General features: G+C 29.8%; 1 protein-coding gene across 2 annotated transcripts in view; it reads left to right on the top strand.

Annotated features, from left to right (window-relative positions):
- Positions 1-22,914, top strand: part of rin (ras GTPase-activating protein-binding protein 2) — a 73,420-nt gene that overhangs the window by 32,509 nt on the left and 17,997 nt on the right. For both annotated transcript variants that reach the window (XM_075361283.1, XM_075361284.1), the window contains 5 exons: positions 1,949-2,056; positions 2,391-2,564; positions 4,804-5,182; positions 7,547-7,668; positions 11,427-11,589. In XM_075361283.1, the coding sequence (XP_075217398.1) occupies positions 1,949-2,056; positions 2,391-2,564; positions 4,804-5,182; positions 7,547-7,668; positions 11,427-11,589 (946 nt within the window). The remainder of the gene's footprint in view (positions 1-1,948; positions 2,057-2,390; positions 2,565-4,803; positions 5,183-7,546; positions 7,669-11,426; positions 11,590-22,914) is intronic.

The following is a 22,914-nucleotide window of genomic DNA, read 5'->3' as shown; positions in this document are numbered from 1 at the left end:
TCAGTTCCTTTTGGGACATGGTGCCTTAAGGAATAGTTTAGTTAGGTTTGGTTTGGTAGACTTTGGCTAGTGTCCGGACTGTAGGGTCGATGACACCATGGACCATGTCCTTTATGTTTGTTCCCAGTATGAGGCTGAACATACCAAAGTTGCTATGGAACTTGAGAGAGTGGACTCCTTCTTTGATCTGCGTGTCAACTGGAAAACTCGCAGAGAACGGATCATTGTGGCTAGCTTCCTTTGATTACTTGCCCTGAGCAGGAAGGCTGAAGGGGTATAGTAGAGTAGTACCTCAGTTGGCTAGGGACCGCCTGGGCGGTTATTGGCCGGAGGTAGGTGTATTGGCGGTGAGCCACGGTTAGATAGAAATTGTGGTGATATTTGAATGTTAGCAATCGGCGGAACAGCGACTGCACTGCCGAGAGCATTGGTTACCATGCAGCCGTGACGTGTAGTGTCATTTTGACGAGGGCAGTTTCAATGAGCACATGACACTGTCAGCAGGATGACAATGTTTGAAGAAAGTAAATATCATGCCGGACTCTGCCTTGGAGCTGAGAGGGAGTAGGAGGTCTGTCCGCCTCTCCCTTGTAGACCAGACTGGAGTCTGTAAATTAATCTAAAGTCAGGGGTATGAACTGAAGTAGAGTTCACTAAGGGAACTAGGACTAAATTTCATTGTTGAAAACAATATTTTTGGTGGTATGTTGTTGTTAGTTTACCTTGAATTTTGAGATGTTTACTAGAAATTGGCTCAATAAAAGTTAGGCGTGTGGTTCGTGCTTCTGCGAGCTCGGTTAGCTAGTTCAGAGGGCAACTACATAGGACATTCAAGATGTCCGGACGAGGCCTACAGTGAAGGCAAAAGCTGAGTTTAAAAATCATCGATGTAAATGTCTACCAAGGCATTTACATCAGTGGCATCCCAATGAGGGCCTGGCTTATTACTATGAGATGTAAAAAGTTAGAGGGTGAAAGACGACTCCCGTTAAAGCCCATCAGGGCAATGAATGGGGGGTGGTGGTGTGAAGACTAGAAGCGTCACAAGGCTTCCCCCTATGGAGTTGGGATGTGACTTCAATGTTTATTTTGTTTATAAAATAAACTACTGCCTGAGTACCCAGTCAATTACAAACACTCTCTGTAATTTTCTTATTGGTTTTCAAGCACTAGGTAGCCAGCCTTACATTGACGTTTATGAAGAGATAATACTCAATTATTACGAAGTCTGGGCTGGTAAGGGTAATCAGCTCTTGAAAGCATTGAAGTTAAGTCTTACTGTGGCTTGTAGAATTATATTCTAAAGACATGCAGAACAGCATCCTTCATGAGCACTTCAATTTTCTGCATTGTCCTTTGAAGCTGATAATAAACAAAGCTGATAATTTGAAGCTAACAGTAAACAAGATTTCATCAGCCTCTGTTAAGTGTTTGCTGTTTCTATCCTTTTTAAGTACATTCTTTGTCTTTGTTTTCCAAATTTCTGTCTCCTGACTCTTCTGTTTGCATTCAAAAAAATTATGTATACATGACCCAATAATTAATGGATATTGGGGAGGAGGATACTGTATTCTTGTAAATTTGGAAAACAAATTGTGACATATATTTCACAGTTGGCTGACAAGTGCAATTGGAGCAAATATATGCAAACTAATATTAGTTTTTTGGGGGTATTTTGCCAAAAAATGGGTTCAGTTCATTCTATTTCATATAAGTTCATTTACTTTTCTTTTATTATATTGTTTGGAGTAGTTTGGAAAGTGTTATCATGTTAATAATTTAATCATCCCATTGCTCAGCTACTATACTATATCATGATTCCACTAAAATTTGAATGAATAATTATGTAGTACATTTGGGTTTTAATGGAAATATAATTGATTATTAGGCAGTTGTGTAGTTAACCTGGGATTAAGTGAAAATTAATTTATTAAATTTTTTGTTGTAGGATATGTTTGGCGATGAAGAAATTGAGCCTGAATCCGGTAGGACAGATGAAGAAGAACAGCAGGTTGATCAGGAGCGAACTGTATCTGAAGATATATCACAACAGCAGGTTTGTTGAATGTAATCCCTTAATTTATATTAGTTCATAGATACTCAATATAGTCAAGTAAAGAAAAAAAAATTAATGCACCATTTGATAAAAGAAAATTTGTAATTTGTAATGTAAAATTTGAGTGAAGATAACTTAAAAAAAATATTTGTTTGTGTAGTGGTATATTCCATCTAATTTAAAAAGAGATGTTGTCAGGTTAGATATAATTTTGTATTCTGTAACATTTTTTGTCTCCAGTAGCTCTATATATTGTAAGGTTAGTCACAGAATTTTCTGAATTTAGCAATTTAATATATACTTTTTTGTTCACAAGTGTATTTGTGTTTTTCAGAACCAGAACAATCAGGGAGGTGGCTATTATGGAGGAGTAGGAGTAAGTGCTGGAGTTGCTATAAATGGAGGCACTCATCATGATGAAGTCCCTGTAGCACCACAAGCACCTCAAGGTATTCCACCACCAATGATGCAGCCCATTTACCCACAAACCATTGACTTTCATCATTTGGTAATTATACATTATATTTGTAGTTCGATTTCTTATAATTAATTGTAAGAAAATGTGTGGTATTAAAAATGTTTCATGTTGCTAATGTTCAGATTTGATCATCTACTCATTTAATTACAGAATGATATCAATGAATTTGTAAATATGTGGGACATATTTTGATGTCCAAGATTATGAGAAAGTCAGTATGTCAGCATTATCCTTTTATATTGCTTTCAAAATTTTTTTTATCCAAATTGTTGTATGTGGATGGCATTGCCTATTTAATGATAAAGTAATCACTTGTTTAAAAGTAAATTATTGTTAGATATTTCAGTATTTTTCCGATATGTCATCTTCTACACTATAAAACTGTGCTGTATCTAGGTATGTGAAAATTAATATACAGTACAACCCTAATAATGTAAACTGATAAAAACAAAGACTTGTTCAGCGCATAATAAAATGGTGTTAGTAGAAGGCACTGTTGGTTATTTTATAATGAATGGTTTTTCCATTTTGAGCTGTCTAACTTGTTCCCCAAACTTTACTGTTATAGCTTTTGCATTTATGCATTTGTTATAGCTTTGTTTCATTATTGTGGTAGTGGTCAGTCATCATCTTTCTGCTGTGAGTGAATATTCCAGCTAGCTTCTTTTTTTAGACAGTCAATATGTATTTTTGGATCGCTGAATTAAAAAATTAGTGAATGCAGTATTCAGTTAGTTTTTTCCGCTTTCTTTTGATGTATAAATTAATTCATTTGGAGCATAGAAAACTTCTTTTTAATTTCTATAAAAGCCAAGCCTTCTTTCTTCTGCCTCATTTAATATGTTTTTGAACATAAATATAGTTCATGTTTTTTTTTAAAGATAAACTGGCAGTGACTAATCGGTAGGACATTGGTCGTATAAATAATATTACTAGTAAATTGGAAGTACAGTTTTAAGTACATAAAGCTGTTAATTAATGATTAGAAGAAACAGAATTAAGTTAAAGCAAATTAGAATTAGGGAGAGCACTGTTTACTTTGTTTTAATTCTGCTAGCTGAATTTTAGAACAGTAGCATTTCTTGAAATATAACATTTACTTAATACATAGACCAGGGATTGCTGGTGTGGTTTACTCAAGAAAGCAAAAAAAAAGTCCTTGAATTGCCTCTTGTTCAAGTTAAAGCCCTTCATTTCATCGATGCCTGAATGGAAGACTAGCTTATTGAAAGCAGCAGAACTGGATCACTGAAAGAAGTAATGTGAAGTGTGACAGTTAATGTTTTCATTAACTACATCTTCAAATCACATGTACACATGAAAAAGTTTTCTTTCTACTTAATTAATTTAATTGTAAACCTGTTGAATAGAAAATATTTAATCAAAAATGTAAGTACATAAAAATATTACCAAGAGATCTCTTTAATAAAGAAAAAGTTAATTATTTATTAGACAGATGAATTGTGGGATGGTAATTAATAAACTTATGATTTAAAAATTCATTGAAAAAAGTGACCTGGTACGGAGGTATTTGAGGAGGAGCCAATGAATTGGCAATATTTTTACCGACAGTTTATGAAAATTTAGTTAGTGAAAAGATGGAATGTCTCATCATTTATTGGCTGGCGGCTTAAATTGAAATTGATAACTCGAAAAAATGAAAACAATTTTTTTTTTTTTTTCATTTTATTACGGCCTGAAATGTGTTGGCATATGAATTATTTTAAACAACTCTTATCATTCACATTGAGAAGAAAGATCTCATAAAATGTAATTGTTTTTCTTTTTTTTAATATAGTCATTCTGTGATATAGTTTAGTAAAGAATGATTATACTACCTCTTCATTATTATTTTTTTATTATAATGCAATTAGTATGTGACAGTATTGAGTTTCAGTTTTTAATTCTCAAATTGCAGTAATAAAAAAAAAAATTGTGTGCTTTATTAATTCTGTTGTAAGAACTGTAAAGGCAAATTGTAAATCATTATACTAAAAAAAAAATGTTTGTTTGTTTGTTTGTATATTATAATTTATTCTTTTCCAGCAAACTTTTGCAGAACACCAGCAAAATGGTGTTAGTGAGTGTATGTCTGCAGCATACTCGCATGGTATTGGTGTATACCTTGGTGCCATCAGATTTGCGTTACTGTTCCATTGAATAGCCCTGTATAAATAGCAAAACTTCTACTTTAGCGCTATTACCTAATATATTCTTATGTGCAAATTTGTAAAAGTATATTCTTTAAAAACTAAGCAATTTATTATAGCAACAACCACAGCAACAACCTCCACCACCCCAACAGCAGCAGCAACAAGCACCACCACAGCAGTTGCAAACAACTCCTCAGCCGCCACCACAGCTACAGCCTCAGCAACAGCAAGTTACTGGTGTTAGCATTGAGCAACAAGTTAATCAGGGGCAGAGCGGTATGACAGCTGCCATTCCAGATGTCATTCCAGATGTTTATCAGCATCCAGAACAGGAAGAAGAGGAAGAAGAGGAGGCTGAAGAAGAAGCAACAACAGCAGGAGCAGCTATTACCACTGAGGAACACCATGAAGAGGAAGAAGAAGATAATCTTAAGCCGAGCTTGGATAATAATTATCCATCACTTGATCAAGAAAATGACTTGCCTCATGAAACAGGTATGATTGATGAAATTTTTCAGTTTAGTACACTTTGCATATGAAGTGTTTAAAATGTTTTGATAGTTTATTACTCATGTTTGGTTGAATTTATCCTTTTTTGAGAAGTGTCTGTAAACCTTAATGATGGTAAGTATATTTCATTGTCAATTCAATTTATGCAGCAATCTCTTCATTTGGATTGTAATAGTTTTTTAAATTGTATGTACCTGCAAAGAGATAAAAAATAACTTTACTTTTTACTTTAGCCTAGCTCGGTTGAAAGTAAATAAGAGAAGGCATCCTCTGTCTACTTTGATACATTAAATGGCATAATAATCATGTAATGAGCCAAAATGAACTAATTGCAATTCTGTGTTCAGAATGTCTTTTTTTATTAAAGTTAACGTTTTAAATTGTATTTAAATTACCTGCTTATCAGTAGCTCATTTTAATGGAGATTAAACAACACAGGATGATAATTGAGGTTGTATAAGTGGCTTAAGTCAAATATCCTATTAAAAGTATTTGCTGTCATTTTTTTTAAATTTAATATTTACTAAGGATTTATCTATTTACTAAGGATTGTCTTTTAGAAGATTTTGCTAGTCTTTCAAATATTTTTTAAAATTGCAAGTAACTGAACAGCCTGAATAAAAATTGTCTGGTAACTGATCACTTATACTTTCACATTATTAATAACAAATAAGAATTTGTTATTAACTTCTTTTATGTTTTCTGTATCTGTTCACATCGGTAGTTGATCGCAGATTTAAGAGTAGTGAAATTTTGTTTTAGGTGCAGACCTGATGTAAAATAAGAATGGCCATCATAAAAATTAAAGATTTTTCTTAATATTGTATAAGTTTGAGAGACTTGTCCTCTTTAATCATTTGATAATTCATTGTTATTTTTATTGTTAAGTGTTAAGTATTTCAAGTTAATATTGTTTATGGTTGTAAATTATAGTAGTAATAAAGTTTTTTTTTTATAAAAATTAAAAATATTGAACTTTCAATGGATGTTCCAAATTATTTAATTTTGAATCTTATGTATCAGGAAGATATTGTCTGAACGATTGAGTTGTTTTACCTATATAAATACTATCTCAGTTAACACATTTTATTTTGTGTATTCTGCTTAGACAATCTTAAAAGTGATTGTAAAGAGGAGAAAATAAAACATAGCAACATTTTATTATTATGAATGTCAGCAGTACGTTTGTAATATTAAAAAACATCAAACATGTGTATTCATCAAATAAAATTAACATCAAATAAGTACTAATTCAAAGAAAAAGTTAGATAATGTAGGGGTACATGTATAGTTCATTAAGGAGTCGAACGGCAAACATTTGACTCATACATGTACCCTATACATTTTCTAACTTTTTCTTCTAAGTATTAATTATTTACATGCATGTTTGATGTTTTCTATATTACTATCACCATCTGTTACTTATTACAGCTACTTATGTTTTATTATTATTATTATTAATATTCTATGGTATTATATTTTTACAAATTTTATCTTTTTTATTTTTCTAAGTGAGTTCTGTTGTTTGATGTTTATACGCTGCTTATCTTTGGTTAGAGCAGTCTTGCCACTAGTTTTTGTGGCAGTTATATAGTTAAAGATGAAGAATTTTTATAATTTTTTGCAAATCCAGATTTCAGATATTTAAAACAAGGATGAGAACAATTGTTTATAGTTTTTTCTGTAGGTGAAAGTAAACATCTGAAAAGTGAAACCAAAGCAGTTATGAGTTTGAAGTGACCAAATGTTGAAATAAATAGGCGGCTTGTAAAGTATAAAACATTTGTAAAACTTTCCAATACAAATTTTCAACAGGAACTCGCTAATTTTGAACCAACCAATCCTAGTATAAATCCAAATGCGGTCATAAAAGAAAAGCTTCTTGAAATTGTATATTTTTATTTTTTTTTGGTACATCAATAATTCAGTTAATAGATCAGAAAAAATAATTAAAAAAATTGAAGGGATTATCTATGAATCCATTCATTTGGATGAAATTGTTGAAAACTAGTGAAGCCAGAGGATTTGTTCTCCCCTCCAAAAGTTTTCTTCATATTTTAGAGTCCACGTGTTATTTGAAGATAAGCAGGTGAATAAAAAAAAGTTAAATTGACAAAAGTGAATCAGAGTAAATCATACAATTTAAAACTCAGGTCTGGCATGCTAAGTTATAACTAGTAATTCTTAGGTTAAAAATTATATAATACAATTTTGAACATCAACATTCATCAATTACTGGTTGGTAGATTTTTGTAATCAGATTTGTTGGTTAAAATATTTTGTTGTATTTTTCTTATGTATATGATTTAATGTTGTTAGCAAATAAAAAAATTAATCTTTTTTTTGCAGCACCGACAACAAATGAACCTTCAACATATGCAACACGTTTAAAATCTGGTACTAGTGCTAGCGGTACCACAACTAACTTAAATGTCAGTCCCCAGGGGCCGGCTAAGTCACCATCATCTCCTGTTAGTATTTATATATATATATATATATATATTTTTTTTTACTTAGCTTCTTTTTATATATGTTGACCTGTTTATTTGAATACCAAATGTGTTTATAAGTATGTAGGTTGGGTTCTTTCTGAATTACTAGAAATTACAGTGAGATTTTAATGTGTTATATAAGTAGTTAAAAAGACAAAATGTCTTTATTATCTAATGTTCATCTTGAACATTAGTTCAGTACCTGCCTTTTCAAAATAAACAATATTTTTAAATTTCACTTCGCCTTTGCATGTAACATTTGGTCAATAATCATTAAAATTTCTTTGTAGAGTTCAGCAGCAGGTTTGTTTTTTGCAAATAAATAAATTACTGCTCAAATTTGATACTTTGTAGGACTATTTATTATAACATTCATTTCCCTTAGGTTATGCATGGTTTACAGAGGTCTAACATGAAAATGGAGCAAAGTTGAAATGGCCCCTATTTAAAAAAAAAAAAAGTGATGTGAGCGCTATATTTAAAAGAGTTTTTGCTTTGGCTACACATACGCCCACATACCTGCAGATCTAGGAATGTGGCATTATTCTAAAATTCAACATTCATTATTAGTAATTACTAGAATTATAGCAAAGTTATGAAGTCTTAAAATAGAATTATAAAATGGAAAAAGAAAAAACAAATAACCAATCCACTTTTAGGGTTGTATTTTAGGAAAAATTATGAGGTTTTAATTCAGTTAAATTACTAATTGTTGGGTAAAGTTAACAAAAATAAAAGAAAACACAGCTCGTATTTGCCAAAAGAAATTGGACTTTAATTGGAAAGAAAACAAATGAACTTAAGTTAAATCATAACCTTAAATTAAATGAAATTAGGAAATAAACATCAGTAATAATAATATTAAATGAGAAAATACATGAATATACATTTTTTAAATACACAATGTAACAAAGCCTGAAAACAAGAGAACATAAAACACCTTATTTTCAAATTAGATACCTAAAACATAACATCAATAGAAAAGTGGAACTGGAAAACAGTTGCACTATTGACATATACTGTAATATGAAAATTAGCAATGAACAGAGGTCATTAACTTAGAAAAATAAATTACAACAATTCTTATTATTGGGACTGGCCTTTCCTGATTTATGAACAACAAACTTAGCATTAAATAATTCAAACATGTAATTCTAGTTTAATGAAGAAAAAAGGCCACAATAATATTCTAGTACAAAAAGAGTTAATTACAATATAAACACATTAAAATAAGTAAATAGAGTTCATTTTGGTAAATAAGCATTCTTGAAAATATAAAATTACAAAGTCCTAAAACATAACTGCACACCAGGAGTAAATTGCTTTAGGTTAATTTACGAGAAGTATTATGAATACAGTTCGTATTGTATTATGAATACATTAATCTCGGCGATTAACAAGTTACAAGATTAAATTATAGAGTTAATTACCATAATAACAAATTGTAATAATTAAACACGTAAAATAGGTTGCAGCTGAACAATGACACAACCTTATATGTCACCTGTCGTGAATGCACTTAAGTGAATAAATGGTTTTTAAACTAAACTTGAAAGTGAAATGCATAAGGTACGATGAACTGAATGTTTCACAAATTTTAATGATAAAATAACTGTTTAATGTAATAAATAATGAAAATTGAACTTGCCTGTAGCACACAAATATTAGCAAGAGATGAACTTGTGAATGAAGGTAAATGAATACATACAGTAATCCTGGGCGTAGTCCGCAGTGATGTATCAGGAATGCAGGGGTGAGATGTGGTTTAGAGATTGAGCAGGACGTGGCGTCTCAAAAATGTAGCAACGAGTTTGGAGAGATTCTGCACCGATAAAAATGTAATCAGCAGCTCGAGAAGATTTGGCGTCGATAGAATTGGCAGTATTTAGTGATTGAAGCACTTTCGACAGAGACGTAATATAGTGAATTTGAAGAATAACTTAACAAAGAAACGAGGGTGGACGAACATAGAAAACTGTGAAATCACGAAAAACTGACGAGTAGAACTAGAGAATATTTTGACAGAGAAATACTGCAATGTTTATGAAGGCGAAGAACGTATTAACATTATACGAGCGAAAGAGAACATCGAAGCCTGGTCCTCCAAGTCTGGAGGACCAGGATCCGCACAGCGTGAAAGTCAGGACTAGAATGATAAAGCTGGTGTGGTGAGAAGTAGGGGAAGCGAACAAAGTAATGGACAGAAGAGTGTGTGTGTGTGTGTGTTGATAACAAGAGTAGTGTCTTAGTGTTAGTATGAAAACGATTAGAGATAATGTGTGGAATTCGGGAACGAAGACATAACAAAAAATAATTTGCAAGCAAGCAGACCACTAAAGAATTACGTAAGATTGATAAAATAAATTTCTGAATACGCAAGTTGAAGAAATGACATCAGGGCAGACAAAGAGAAATAGAATTCTAGGAACTATGACAATATTGAAGTTGGTTGAGAATAAAAAAACACTTAAGAATAATGTATATATTAAGACTAAACAGTAATAAATAATGCGAGATATGAAATACGTTGACACCAATATGATGATGCAACAGTCAGTCAAGCTGGAGCCTGAGAGAAATGATATCGAAAACAAACCCAAACAACCTATTTTAAAATACACGTAGATAAGCCTTACAAAAATGCAAAATAAAATTACCAAGCCTGTAAACTACAAGACTCGACCATAACCTTGAATTCATTGGAATAAAACGACTTTACGCAAACGGCGTAAACACTAATGAATTACTAAAATCTAATTATAGAAAATTTGAAAATTGAAAATGCAACTAGATTAAATGTGATGTTGAACCTTAACAACTTATGCCTTCTTTCTAGTGTTAATTTCAGTAAAATCGATTAAAAATGCAATTGAAACTGCTTGTAAAAATGATTTTTGATTGTTAAATTATGAGTATGTCAAATGGATTTTAATGTAAATTACAAAATTTCTAAGCAGTATATTCTGGGAGTCAGTCATTCATTAAAATTTTTTTCCTACATCCAGACTTCTTAGGTTTTTACTTCGTAAATAATAGCTGTTTATCATAATTAATAATAATACTTAACCTAAATTAGATAATTAAAAATAAATACATTATGTTTAACATATTTCATTACACAAAATTATGGTAATTGTAATTACTATAATGCTACCTTCTTGGTGGAGCGATAGCTTCTCTGCTATTCATCTGGGTTCGAATTGTGATCAGGTGTGGATGTTTTACATTCTATAAACAATTTTTGCCATTAATAACTATATTAGTATAGTATCTGAATAAAGGTGTGGTAATAGTTTTAAATAAATGTAAATATACTGTGAAGTAAAGAGAATCATTTTAATGGAAGTGATTGTAGTGAGAACTTTTCTAAAAAATGAACTGTTTTTTTTTAAAGTAAGTTTTTTCATAATAAAAGTAGAATAAAGAAGTAGTTATTTTAAAGTAATTTGTTTCAATTTAATACTAGTACCAAATTTATGTATAGATGTAGAAACTTACTTTTAGGTTGTATGTAGTTATGTATTAACACTGAGAACTTATGTAGATATGTAACTATTAACAAGAATATGTATTTTATAAATACATATAACAGTATTATAGTTAAAAATTTAATTCAGGTATGCCATGTGGATGTGACCAAATGTTAATGTTTGAGTATTCAGTAAATTCCTACGTGATTGTTCATATTTTTAAGAAATTTTTAAAATAGGTTTTAGTTATAATTTTTCTTAAAACAGTCTCCAGGAACACGGTTGGATAGTCGCAATGAGTTGAATTTGACTAGTGGTCGAGGCCAAGCTGCTGTTAGAGGAGGTCAACGTGGTGGTGCAACTGTGAGGGGTATGAGTCGAGGGAATGACCGACCTGGACAGCCACGACCTATACCTTCAGATGATGGAAGTGAGTACCGATACTTTTTCAAATGTTAAGAATGCTTAGAATATTATACTTAACGCATGTGTTAATCTGATCTGGGTACAGTAATTCACAAAAATGTATTTGACTAGCCTGCTGTAAATAAAGGTCACTGCTGATCTTGTGTACTGGTAAATGTAATAAGTACTAGACAGTCACAGAACTCTACAGAAACCATCTAATAAAAGATTTAAATCAACCTCTGCTCTTCATCACTACTATGATCTTATAAAATCATAGTTATTCTTTATGAGTCTTTTAACACTTGACATTTGGCAAAAAACATGTTTTAATAACAAATATATTTTTCAGGATTTTTAAAATTCATAATTACTCTTTCATCTCATAATAATCTGAACATTGCAGTACAGAACTATTTTTTAAATACATTTTCTTACATATTTTTTATGAATACAGATTCATAAAAATGTAATTGAATAAATTCAACTAATTATAATTAGTAGAATGGATGAGCCTCTTGATTGTTGCAAAATTTCTCAAATTCTGAAATTTGGGCACAGTTGCTCAGATTTCCTTTTCCAGATTGATTTTAATTCAATACTTTTATCACAGTGACTGCTGAAAACCCAGCTTGACGCAAAAAAGAAGTTGCAAATGGAATTAAAATTCTCTTAGCTTTACTACTTAGCAGTGGATATTCATTTTTTAGCGACTTCCAAAATTCAGTTAGTTCCATGCTGAATTTTGTTTTTAGTGAATTGTCACAAGATAACTCAGATTCTCTTCTATTGCAGCAGTAAATTTAAATGGAGCAGTGGCATTAAATGGAAATGAAACCGTGCAAATTTATTGATATTATTTTGAAAGTATTTCTCAAAGTAGGTGGGTGATAAACTATGATAAATGTTTTTCAAAAATGGATATCGTACTTCAAGAGAAATACATGACATTGGAGGTAAAAAATTGTTGCAACAAGGGAAAACATTCCATGTCTCTATCTTCATTCATTTGTCTTCCCCATAGCTTTAGTTTTTTTATAAACTCTAAAATTTTCTTAACGTTGCTTAAAAAGGGGTGTGTTGCTTCTTTGCTGGGGAAAATTCATTTCTGAATGTAATTTTAGTATTAACTGATATTACCAAAAAATCTAATAACCAAATTACCAAATAACTTGTCAGGTTAGTCTAGTAGTTAAACTAGTAATCAGAAAATCAACTGATTTTTTTTGAAGTCGAGTTCTAAGGTTCAAGTCTTGTAAAGGCAGTTGCTTTTATATGGTAAACAATCTATATAGGTATATCTATATACAGATAGGTTATATCTGTATAGGTAATGGATGGTAATAATAAAAATTACATTTACACATGCCTTTTTGTTATTTCAATATCTACCAATATAAGGTTGGGTTGCGTTTTATATGGGACACCCTTTATAAAAGGGATTTGTAATTTTTATAATGTCATTGATAAGGAAATTGATTAAAACATACACCTAATGTGCAGGGTTTTTTTTTATAAAAATTAATAACAAAAGTCCCAGTATTGTTGCAATCAGTATTTATTGCAGTAAAGCCAGCATTATTAAGCTCTTTTATTCATTCTTTGTTAATTTACATAAAATATTCCCCTTATAGTCCAAATGATATCGTTTTTGGGTTGGATATTTTTCTATATGATCGCTAATTTTTGCTTTATTGCCTCCCCAATATCATCAAAAATTATTATTTCATTATGTGCCAGTTGAAAAAGGTATGCCTAAAATTTTATTAAACACAACATAATAAAAAAATCACAAAAATATCTTGTTTTTTTTCTCTTTTCATTAGTTAACTAATATAATTGTTCATTTTAGAGAGAAGGTTTTGTTATTAAATTTTACACACAGTATCATTGGTTGCAAATCGAAAATATATATTATTATAGATGCAAAAATAGCAATAACTGTCAAAAAAATGAAAAAAGTAAAAAGATTTTTTTAGTAATTTTTTTTGAGTACTAATTTACATAGAACTTTCAGATTTTGCCTCAAAGAAATGTTTGATATAATAAAGCAGCCTGTCAGATTTCAACAAATTTGGTCTGAGAGTTTTTTCACAATAATTTTTCAATTCAGATTTAAAAAAAAAATGTGATTTTTTCCAAATTGTGTAGAGCCTGAAATAAAGTCTGTAGATACTTGAAAATTTAAACACATATAAAAGATCATTCAAACTTTCAAATGCATTTTGAAAAATCTTAATCAGTTCATTAGGAGAACATAGGGAACTCTTCAAACAACATACTTCCAATTTTAACATAATGTCCATTCATTTCTTTTCTACATTATTTATGAAGTATTTTGCTCTATTTTACAAATATCCATATAGATTCAGTCTAGATATATCAAATTTTATTATATTAAATATATTTCTATGTTCTTAAGATGTGGATTTCTCGTATCAAAAGCCGACAGTTGGAAGATAAACATTTTAAAAACATATTTGAATTTTTATTTTCTTTTGTTTGTTAAGGAACAAAACATTTTGGACATGGGACAATATGTATAAAAATATTTTTTTTGAAAATACAAATAACTCATCAACATATTGACCATTGTGCAAATTAAATTCAAAATAATAATAACTTAATCACCAAAAAACTAATAGAAAAACCTAAAAAAAAAAAATGAAACTAATATCATATGTCAATTTTCACATAATCCTGTATCATCAGTCTGTAGATAATTCTATATGACATCAAACAAATAAAAAAAAATAAAAAACCTAAAATTTAAAAAAGAAAAACATACTAATAATCACAAAATTTATAATATTAGCACAACTTCACTGCCATTACTGGAATGATGTAAATTTAAATATCCACCTTATGTTCTTAATCATTGTTGCCAACTGCTACAACCCACTATGACTCCTTAAAACATTATCTTGAAATACGTTCTGGTAGTTCATCATTTCATACTTATTTAAATTTTTAAATATAATATTTTTCAACTGCATTCATTTTTTTGTAATTACAAATTTCCAAAAATGTCTAATTATTTTTATAATCAGTAATATACTATTCTTATATTGCAATAAGTGGTCGGCCATATTAGACGTACCTCTTTTTCTGTTTCTATAAGCATTGTAATGTTCTGTAAACCTTTTTTTAAAGGATTGATAAATTTACCAATATAAATTTTATTACACTTGATTTTGCATATTCCCCTTAAGTTTGTTTCAGCATTTTTATTATTGTTTTTCCTTATTCTATGATTTGGTTTATATGTTTTTTTATATTTATTTTTATCATATACATTAGTAAGTTCTATTATTTTATTTGTCTCTCATCACATCGTATGTCCCTCAAATTAATACCATAAGCGATTGGTTTTGAAGAATATTGGTTACTGTTGTGTAGTAGAACCACTTTTAAAACTATACTTGGACGAATCTATGAAAAGGCGCCAGTTGTCAGGTTTATGAACTTGTTTTAAGTGCAACATAAGCTCATCAATATTTGTGCAGCAAACCAATTATTTTCATCAATAAAGTACTGAGAAAGTTGATTTTGTTGGCTTCTAAAGCCCAAAATTTTCGTATTTTTTTAAAGTAAATTCAAATCTTGCATTCTTGATCCTTTATTTTTCCTGTTTAGCCTCCGGTAACTACCGTTTAGATAATTCTTCAGAGGATGAATGAGGATGATATGTATGAGTGTAAATGAAGTGTAGTCTTGTACATTCTCAGTTCGACCATTCCTGAGATGTGTGGTTAATTGAAACCCAACCACCAAAGAACACCGGTATCCACGATCTAGTATTCAAATCCATTCTTGATCCTAACAGTTAAGTTTGATTTTTTGATAAATTTAAATCTCTAACCAAATCATTTATTTCATCATCTGATATAAGATGTGGCTTATTGGAAGGTAATTCAAAATCAAAATCATTATTGCCTTTAGGTACTGCCTGATTTTTCATCACTGCTTTCATAACATACATTCGCAGGTGGCTCAGGAACCGGAATAATTTCACTGTAAGTGATTGCAGATTGGAATGAAGGCTATTTTACAGTAGTTTAGATTTTTTTTAGAAATTCCAGATACACTTGTTAAACAAAAGTAACAATCGGTTACGTGATCCTTTGGTTCACTCCAAACCATAGGTACACCAAATGGCAAAGCCTTCCATGTACCTTTCAGCCATCCTCTTAAATATACAGAACAATTAGTGCATACTATATGAGGAGTCCATGTCTTATCCTGATCATCAATTTTACACTGAAAGTACCAGTGATATGATTTTTTAATTAAAGGTGTAATGTTTTTTCTATTTGATTTTACATTAAACTCACCACATACATAACAAAAAGCATCCAGATCATTTACACAATTTCGAGACATTATAACATTGTACTGTTAACACACAAGACAGCAATAAAACTGAAAAAAATTAATTCATTTCTAAATCCAGTGCTTAATACAAACAACACAGCTGTGTTTTCATCTACATGTTTTGACCTGGACAGACGATTAATCTTGTCCATGAAGGCTCACTCTTCAATATTAGATATGATGTCATAATATGTGATTGTGATATGATTTAATTCTTTGTCTAGTATTGTTTATTTGTAGCTTACAAATTTTTTTAACAGTTGAACAATAAAAAATGAGCTAATAAAATGCCATATAGAAGCTTTAAAATGGTAACTATGTTGAAAAATGAAAAAACTCCTTTAATTAAAATATAAAATTTTTCAAAAATGGTGGGTGATAAAAAGATTCTGAGTTCATATTCGTATTCAGCATAAAAAAACAGATTAAAATCATGTATCGCATGTTAGGAAATAAAAATTATGTTTATCAGTGTAATATAACAAGTATATACCTGACCACCACGAGACATGTACTAACTAATTGGGATTTTCCGCTACTGATTGGTACATTCTGGTGCTGAGCTAAGGAGGATGGACACACATACATACAAATCTTCTTTAGTAGGGTAGGATTGTATTATAGGAAAAAACTATTACCTGTGTTATTTTCTTGTAATTTTGTAAAAATATCATAGTACTTTATACACTCTGTTTTTATATACTTTTCTATCATTTTATCATCAAAAATATTAAATACTGTTGTTTGTTTTATTTATCTATTTCTTTTTTGAGTTTATTTTCATAGCTTTTTGTGTAATATACAGCCCAAAAAATAGGTTTTTATATGTATTAATTTCTTGTGACCATGCGTTTAGAATCTACATTATTATAATACTATTCGTAGTGTGTTCTTTTTAAGAACTTGATGTATTTATAGTATTGTTTGTGTTTATTTCTACTTAAGTTTCTAAAAAATGTATTCTTGTTTCTCCATTTTGCATGTCAATTAAAAATTTTTATTATAATTGTCAAGTCGGGTTTATTTAAAATGATCAAATGTTCATTATTTATACTTGGGTTATATATGGCCAAAATCTCATCTACATACTTATCCTTAATAATGCTTGGTGTGTATTTAATGTACCATGAACTAATGAACTATTATACATTCAAAATTTTATATAAAAATTTCAGACAATTGCAGATATAGGTGGTCCCATTAATAAATCTTCTGTTTATGAATAATAATTGTACTCATATTCACAATAATTTTAAAGACAAATATTCCTCATAATAGTGATCAATGAATGCACTAGTAATTCTGGGATTTCTGTTAAACTATTTTTTATTACTTATATTGTCTTTTCAATTTGTATATAAGGTACGTGTTTGTGATATAACTTACCATTAGTGTTAGCATAGCTTTAATAGAATTTAACTTCTTTATGACTTTGTAACCATTTTTTATGCTACATTTATATTTAAATCAATTTTTATCTTTAGAATTATAGCTATAAAATATGTCCGTGATTTTAAAAATTTGTTAAAGGTTTTAAAGAATTTTTTTATTTTATGTAATTTTGATAATCCAGTAATTTTTGGGGATTGATTGTACATATGGATATAATCTTCCCAATTTGTAGCTACTAAATAAATGCTCTTATATTGTCAATCGTGTCTTTGCACCATACTTTGATGGCATTCTGCAGAATCAGTTGCATTCTTTTGTTAATTGTGTGCTGTGCTTTAATGAAGCATTAAATAAAATTGTAAAAAGAGGGCTAATGAACTTATTTGTGCGATTTTTTTATACTGAAACAAATAAAGTACAAACAAAGTATTTTTGATTAAGTCCACTGCTCAACATATTCTCAGTGGTTTCATAGAAGGTATATCTCCCCTCTAGATAAAAACAAAATATTAAAAATGTCCATGTATGTACCAAATGTGAGATTAAGCCTTTTTAAAATGTTCAGTGTTCAGCTGAAGGAATATGCTCTGAAGGAAAGTGTTTGGTGAATATTGTTGTTTGCAGTTTACATGTTGTAAATGGAACCATGAAAACAGGAATTGAATCTGTCAAATGGAATTGAATATTCATACCTTTTTAAGACATCTTTGCTTAATAACCCAGTGCCGCATGCTAAATTTACTTCAGTCACAGGAAATGATTAATTTCCTGTAAAATTCTGCCATGTGAAATGCTTAGAACGAGCCTTGCCAACTTTGGATAACGTAAGGAAATTTATTGACAAATTAAAGAAACTTAAATCTAAGAAACGTAAACCATTGTTGTTTAGTATTGTAAAGACAAATTCCTAAAATATAAATGGACCATTTTACAAATTGACTTTGTCTGACAGTGAACCCTTTTTAAGGCAGTTTCAGAGCCCAGATCCTCTTGCTCCTTATTCATTTTCACGCCTTATTGATCTACTAAAAACACAAGTAAATCAGTAATATAGCTGCTGCAAACACTTATTCAAAACTTACTTTAATTGATCTTGCTGACTTAGAAAATTTACATGAAATAAAAAAAATGATTCTTGATTTCAAATTACTAAATATTTGAAAGAAATAAAAACATCAGGTGATGAAGTAAAATTTTATGAAAAGTGCCAATCTTTATTAGTTAACTTATCTCAAAGCTTGTTGAACAAAGACCTTTAAAATATAAAGTTATGAGGGTCTATTATCATTAGATCCAGCTGTGATCCTTCATGATCCTCAATTTAGTTGTACAAAATGATGAAGTGTTTATTGACAGCATTATATGAAATTAATAGATGTACTGAAAATATAGCGGAAAAGGCTAAGGAGCTGTATTCTCTGCTATGCATGGATGCTAAAGGAGCTCCGATTAGCAAATTCAAAATATTTTCACCAGATAGTGAAGATGATGACATTAAAGGATTGAAGGATAGGAGGAAGTTGGATAAATTTTTTTTGTCCTTCAATGAAAAGATTTTGATGCGGTTGTAGATGCTGGTGGCAAGAATGTTTTCATCAAAAAAAAAAAAATTCTCCCTACAGTAAGAAACTCTAGAAGGCGATATGAAGAATGTCTTGTAGAAAAATGAAAATACTTCTCTGAAGTACTGAATAGAGCTCTGAAAAGAAAAATACAAGTAGAAATTAAAAAAAATTGGAGAAAGAAAGGAAACCATTGAGAGTTACAACTTTGGCAGAAGAAGAACAGATAGCCGCCAAAATTAAATGTTTAGAAAAGGGCAAACCATAAAAGGAACTCAAAAGATACTGAAGAAAAGTTGCCTTTGTTTTATATGTATATAAACTGTTTTATATATGTTATAAAACTTATATAAATTTACGTATGTAAATGTAATTAGACGTTATATTTTTTTTATTTTTTTGTGTACATTAAAATAATAATGAAACTAAATTCTTTCAAATAAATGGTAATATCATTTCTTTTCTGTACAAAGTAAGATGTTGTATTCTAGTGTTCTTATCTGAATTATTTTTAGTAATGGTGATTTTACTTTTCCTTTAACTTGTGATGATACAATTCTTTGTTACATTGAAATTTGTATTATTTAGCATTTTTTTTTGGAAATCAAGTTATTAAATATTGTTTTTTGTTTAGTGCGCAAAATAATATAGGCTAGGTTTTGTGAAAAATTTTTAAGCAGTCTTAGGTGCTAGCCAATTATTTAAAAAAATTGTTTTAGTTGGTTTTTATTTCTTATCTGTGTTACTTTTAGTTACTATGATGCTCAGTTTTACGCAAGAACTTGATTAAATTTTTTTTTGCATCTTGAAATGTAATTTACTGAAACAATTATCACAAAAAATAGCCTATTTTTAAATGTATATTGTAAAAAATCATTTAAAAATAAACTTTAAGAATGAATGTAAGTAATAAATAATAAAAAAAAAGGTGTGAGTTGGGCAGCTATGGAGATGATGGAGACTGTAAAAAAAAAGTATATATTTTGCAGAGTAAGTGGCAGTAGCATAACATTGTGAGAGAGAAAGTTTTACTAAATTGGTCAGGAAAAATGAATTAAAATTAAGTGGAAACCCTGAAACTCTGAATCCCAAATCTTTAAGTATTTGTAAATGTGACCCAATGAGTTGTTCTAGTAGTGAACGCATTTTCTCAAATCAGCTGATTTGGAAGTTGGAAGTTCTGACGTTCAAGTCCTAGTAACGGCAGTTACTTTTATACAGATTTAAATAGTAGATCGTGGTTTCAATTAATCATACATCTCAGGAAAGGTTGAACTGAGATTGTACAAGACTACATTTCTGAAGTAATACCTGAACAGTAATTCCCTGAGGCTAAACAGGAAAACGAAAGAAAGTATTTGCAAATGTAATGAATATAATGTATTATTGATTGATTAATGTTATATATATAAATGTAATTTTCCACATAATTCTTTTGACTTTTTAATAGGTAAATAATTATTAGGGGTTTTTTTTATATTAATAATTGTGTATTTGGGTACTAATTTTGCATTCCAAACACATCACATTAAATTTAATTTTGTGTATAAAATTTAAAAGCTTCAGATTCAATCAATAGAATTTTAATATAGTTTTTACTCTGTAGCATTTGTAACAATTTTTTGTCTTTAAAATTCAAAGACAGACCACTGTGCTAATTAAATTTAAAAAAATAACTTAACCACCAAATCATTGTAACAGAGAAATTTAAAAAAAAACCTAAAACCAGTAGTAGACTTATGTAGAATCCCGTATCATCAGTCTGTAATACTTTATCAGCTAATTGATTACTTCACAATTCATTGACCATAGAAATTATAATTAAAACTTATTCGTAGTTTCTATAAAATTTATTTTTGATTCCAGTGTTGTCTTCTTTTCCTAAAACCCAAAAAGAAATCTATTCTGACTATAAATCAGATGTAATTACCATTGTTACTTAGTTATGTCCTGAAATATGAGATAGAAATTTAGCTGTATAAACTGTTTAGGCATCAATCGTTTACCAGGTGGGTCAAAAGTCACTACCCATCGTAAAGATGATTATTTGAATACAAAACAAAAACAAATTAAATTCATAACTAACACTTTGTTGAAGCTACATGATTATTACATTGTTTTTCGTCTTTGTGTATATTGGAATCCTATATCTTTAGCATTTTAAATAAGATCTTTCAAGTCCTCAATTGTTTGTGGTTTTGTAGTGTAGACATTATCTTTAACAATTCCCCAAAATAAAAAATCCATGGGTGTAAGGTCTGGAGATCTGGGTGGCATTTCTATCGCCCCTCGCCATCCAATAACTTTCCTACCAAATAACTCATCACTGATATTTCACATAGCTGTTGCATAATGGGGTGGAGCTCCATCATGTTAAAAGTAAAGTAAGTTGAAGTAGTAGTTCATTTGTAGACCTGGAGTGGCATATGTTGTCAACATTTCCAGATACTTTTCTCCAGTTACTATTCCATCAAAAACCAAGGCCCAATTACTCCACAGCAGGTACCAGCCAAATGGTAACAACAGGTTAATTTAATGTAGCCTCCTCTCAAAAACTGTACTATGGTTTTCTGAATACCAATAGGTACAGTCGTGTCGTTGACATGGCCTTCAAAGTCGCCTCATCACCCCAAATTATCTTAGAAAACAACTCAGTGTCACCTTGTCTTATTTCATTTAACACTGTGTAGCAAAATTGAAGTCTACAATCAGGATTGTCTTTCAGTATGACAAGGCCACATATGAGACGAGGTATGTAATGTTTGAATTTAGTCTTATATAAAATTCTTCGAACAGAAGTTCCAGAAATATTCTATTTGAGAGATAGCCTATGATTAGACTCTTAGGGCTCTGGATAACTGCTTGTAAAGATTTAAGCTTAGTTTCATTGCTTAATAATGGCCTGCCTGGCCTGGGGCAGTCTGCTGCAGATGCATTTCTCTCAAAATGTTTTCATAAATAGTAGACAGCCTTCCATGTCTGTGTAACAGTATTGAAATGATTATTCTACTCATTATGAAATTATAACCAGCGTTGTATCAGGTTTTTAAAGCAAAAACTCTTCTTCATTAGTAAACAATTTCACAAGTTAGAATAACAATGTTGAATGAATATAATAACAGTTAAATACAACGAATGTTTGATTGAATAGCAGTGCCCTCTGGGGTTTCTGTCAATAACTATCTGATAAAAACAAAAGGTGGTAATTTAAAATTGATGGGAAGATCACAAACAAGATTCATCATAATGTTTACAATGGTTAGTGACTGCTGGCGCAGCTAGTATTTATTAGAAAACTGTTTAGAATATTTATTACTGTTTAAAATATTTATTAGAAAAATGTACTCGCCTAGAATTGTTAAGTGTCCTAGATCAGCATAATTGTAGATTAAACAAAATTGTGACCTTTTCCCCATTCTTAACAATATCAGTATTCAAACTTTAGCTAATCTGTTTTGTTAGTACATTATTTAATAAATATATTGACTCGCATAAAGTAATTTTTTTTTTAAGAATTGAAGTTTATTTTTATAGAATAATAGTAAAGTAATTTTTATAGTAATGACTAATTTTACAAAAAATGCATTACTTATTTATTTAATCCCAAAAATTTTTTAATACAAATACAGAAAGTACAATAACTTAATGAAAAATACAATATAATATGTAGGAAATATACTACTCATATTTAAACATATACTAAATAAATTATAAATAACATAATTATATTGATAATTGGAATAGACTGGCAGAAGAACAAAGTAACCCTTGTTTGCTGGTGGGTGTAATCGGTTATTATATTTTTCACTGATACTAGAACTGTGCACTGTATATATATTATACACCATAATGTATTAACGCATTAATCACAATTGTAAGATTATTTTTTTCCAAAATTTCAAATATGTGAACAAATGTTACAAACAGAATGTTTACTTATGGGTTCACCTATCTCTGCAATTATGACTCAGATTTTTATACATTTTGAAAATAGTTTATAATTCATGATATATTGAATACAC

This window comes from Lycorma delicatula, chromosome 3, assembly GCF_047948215.1.
Source record: "Lycorma delicatula isolate Av1 chromosome 3, ASM4794821v1, whole genome shotgun sequence".
NCBI lineage: Eukaryota > Metazoa > Arthropoda > Insecta > Hemiptera > Fulgoridae > Lycorma > Lycorma delicatula.
This window is presented reverse-complemented; position numbering and strand designations above follow the sequence as displayed.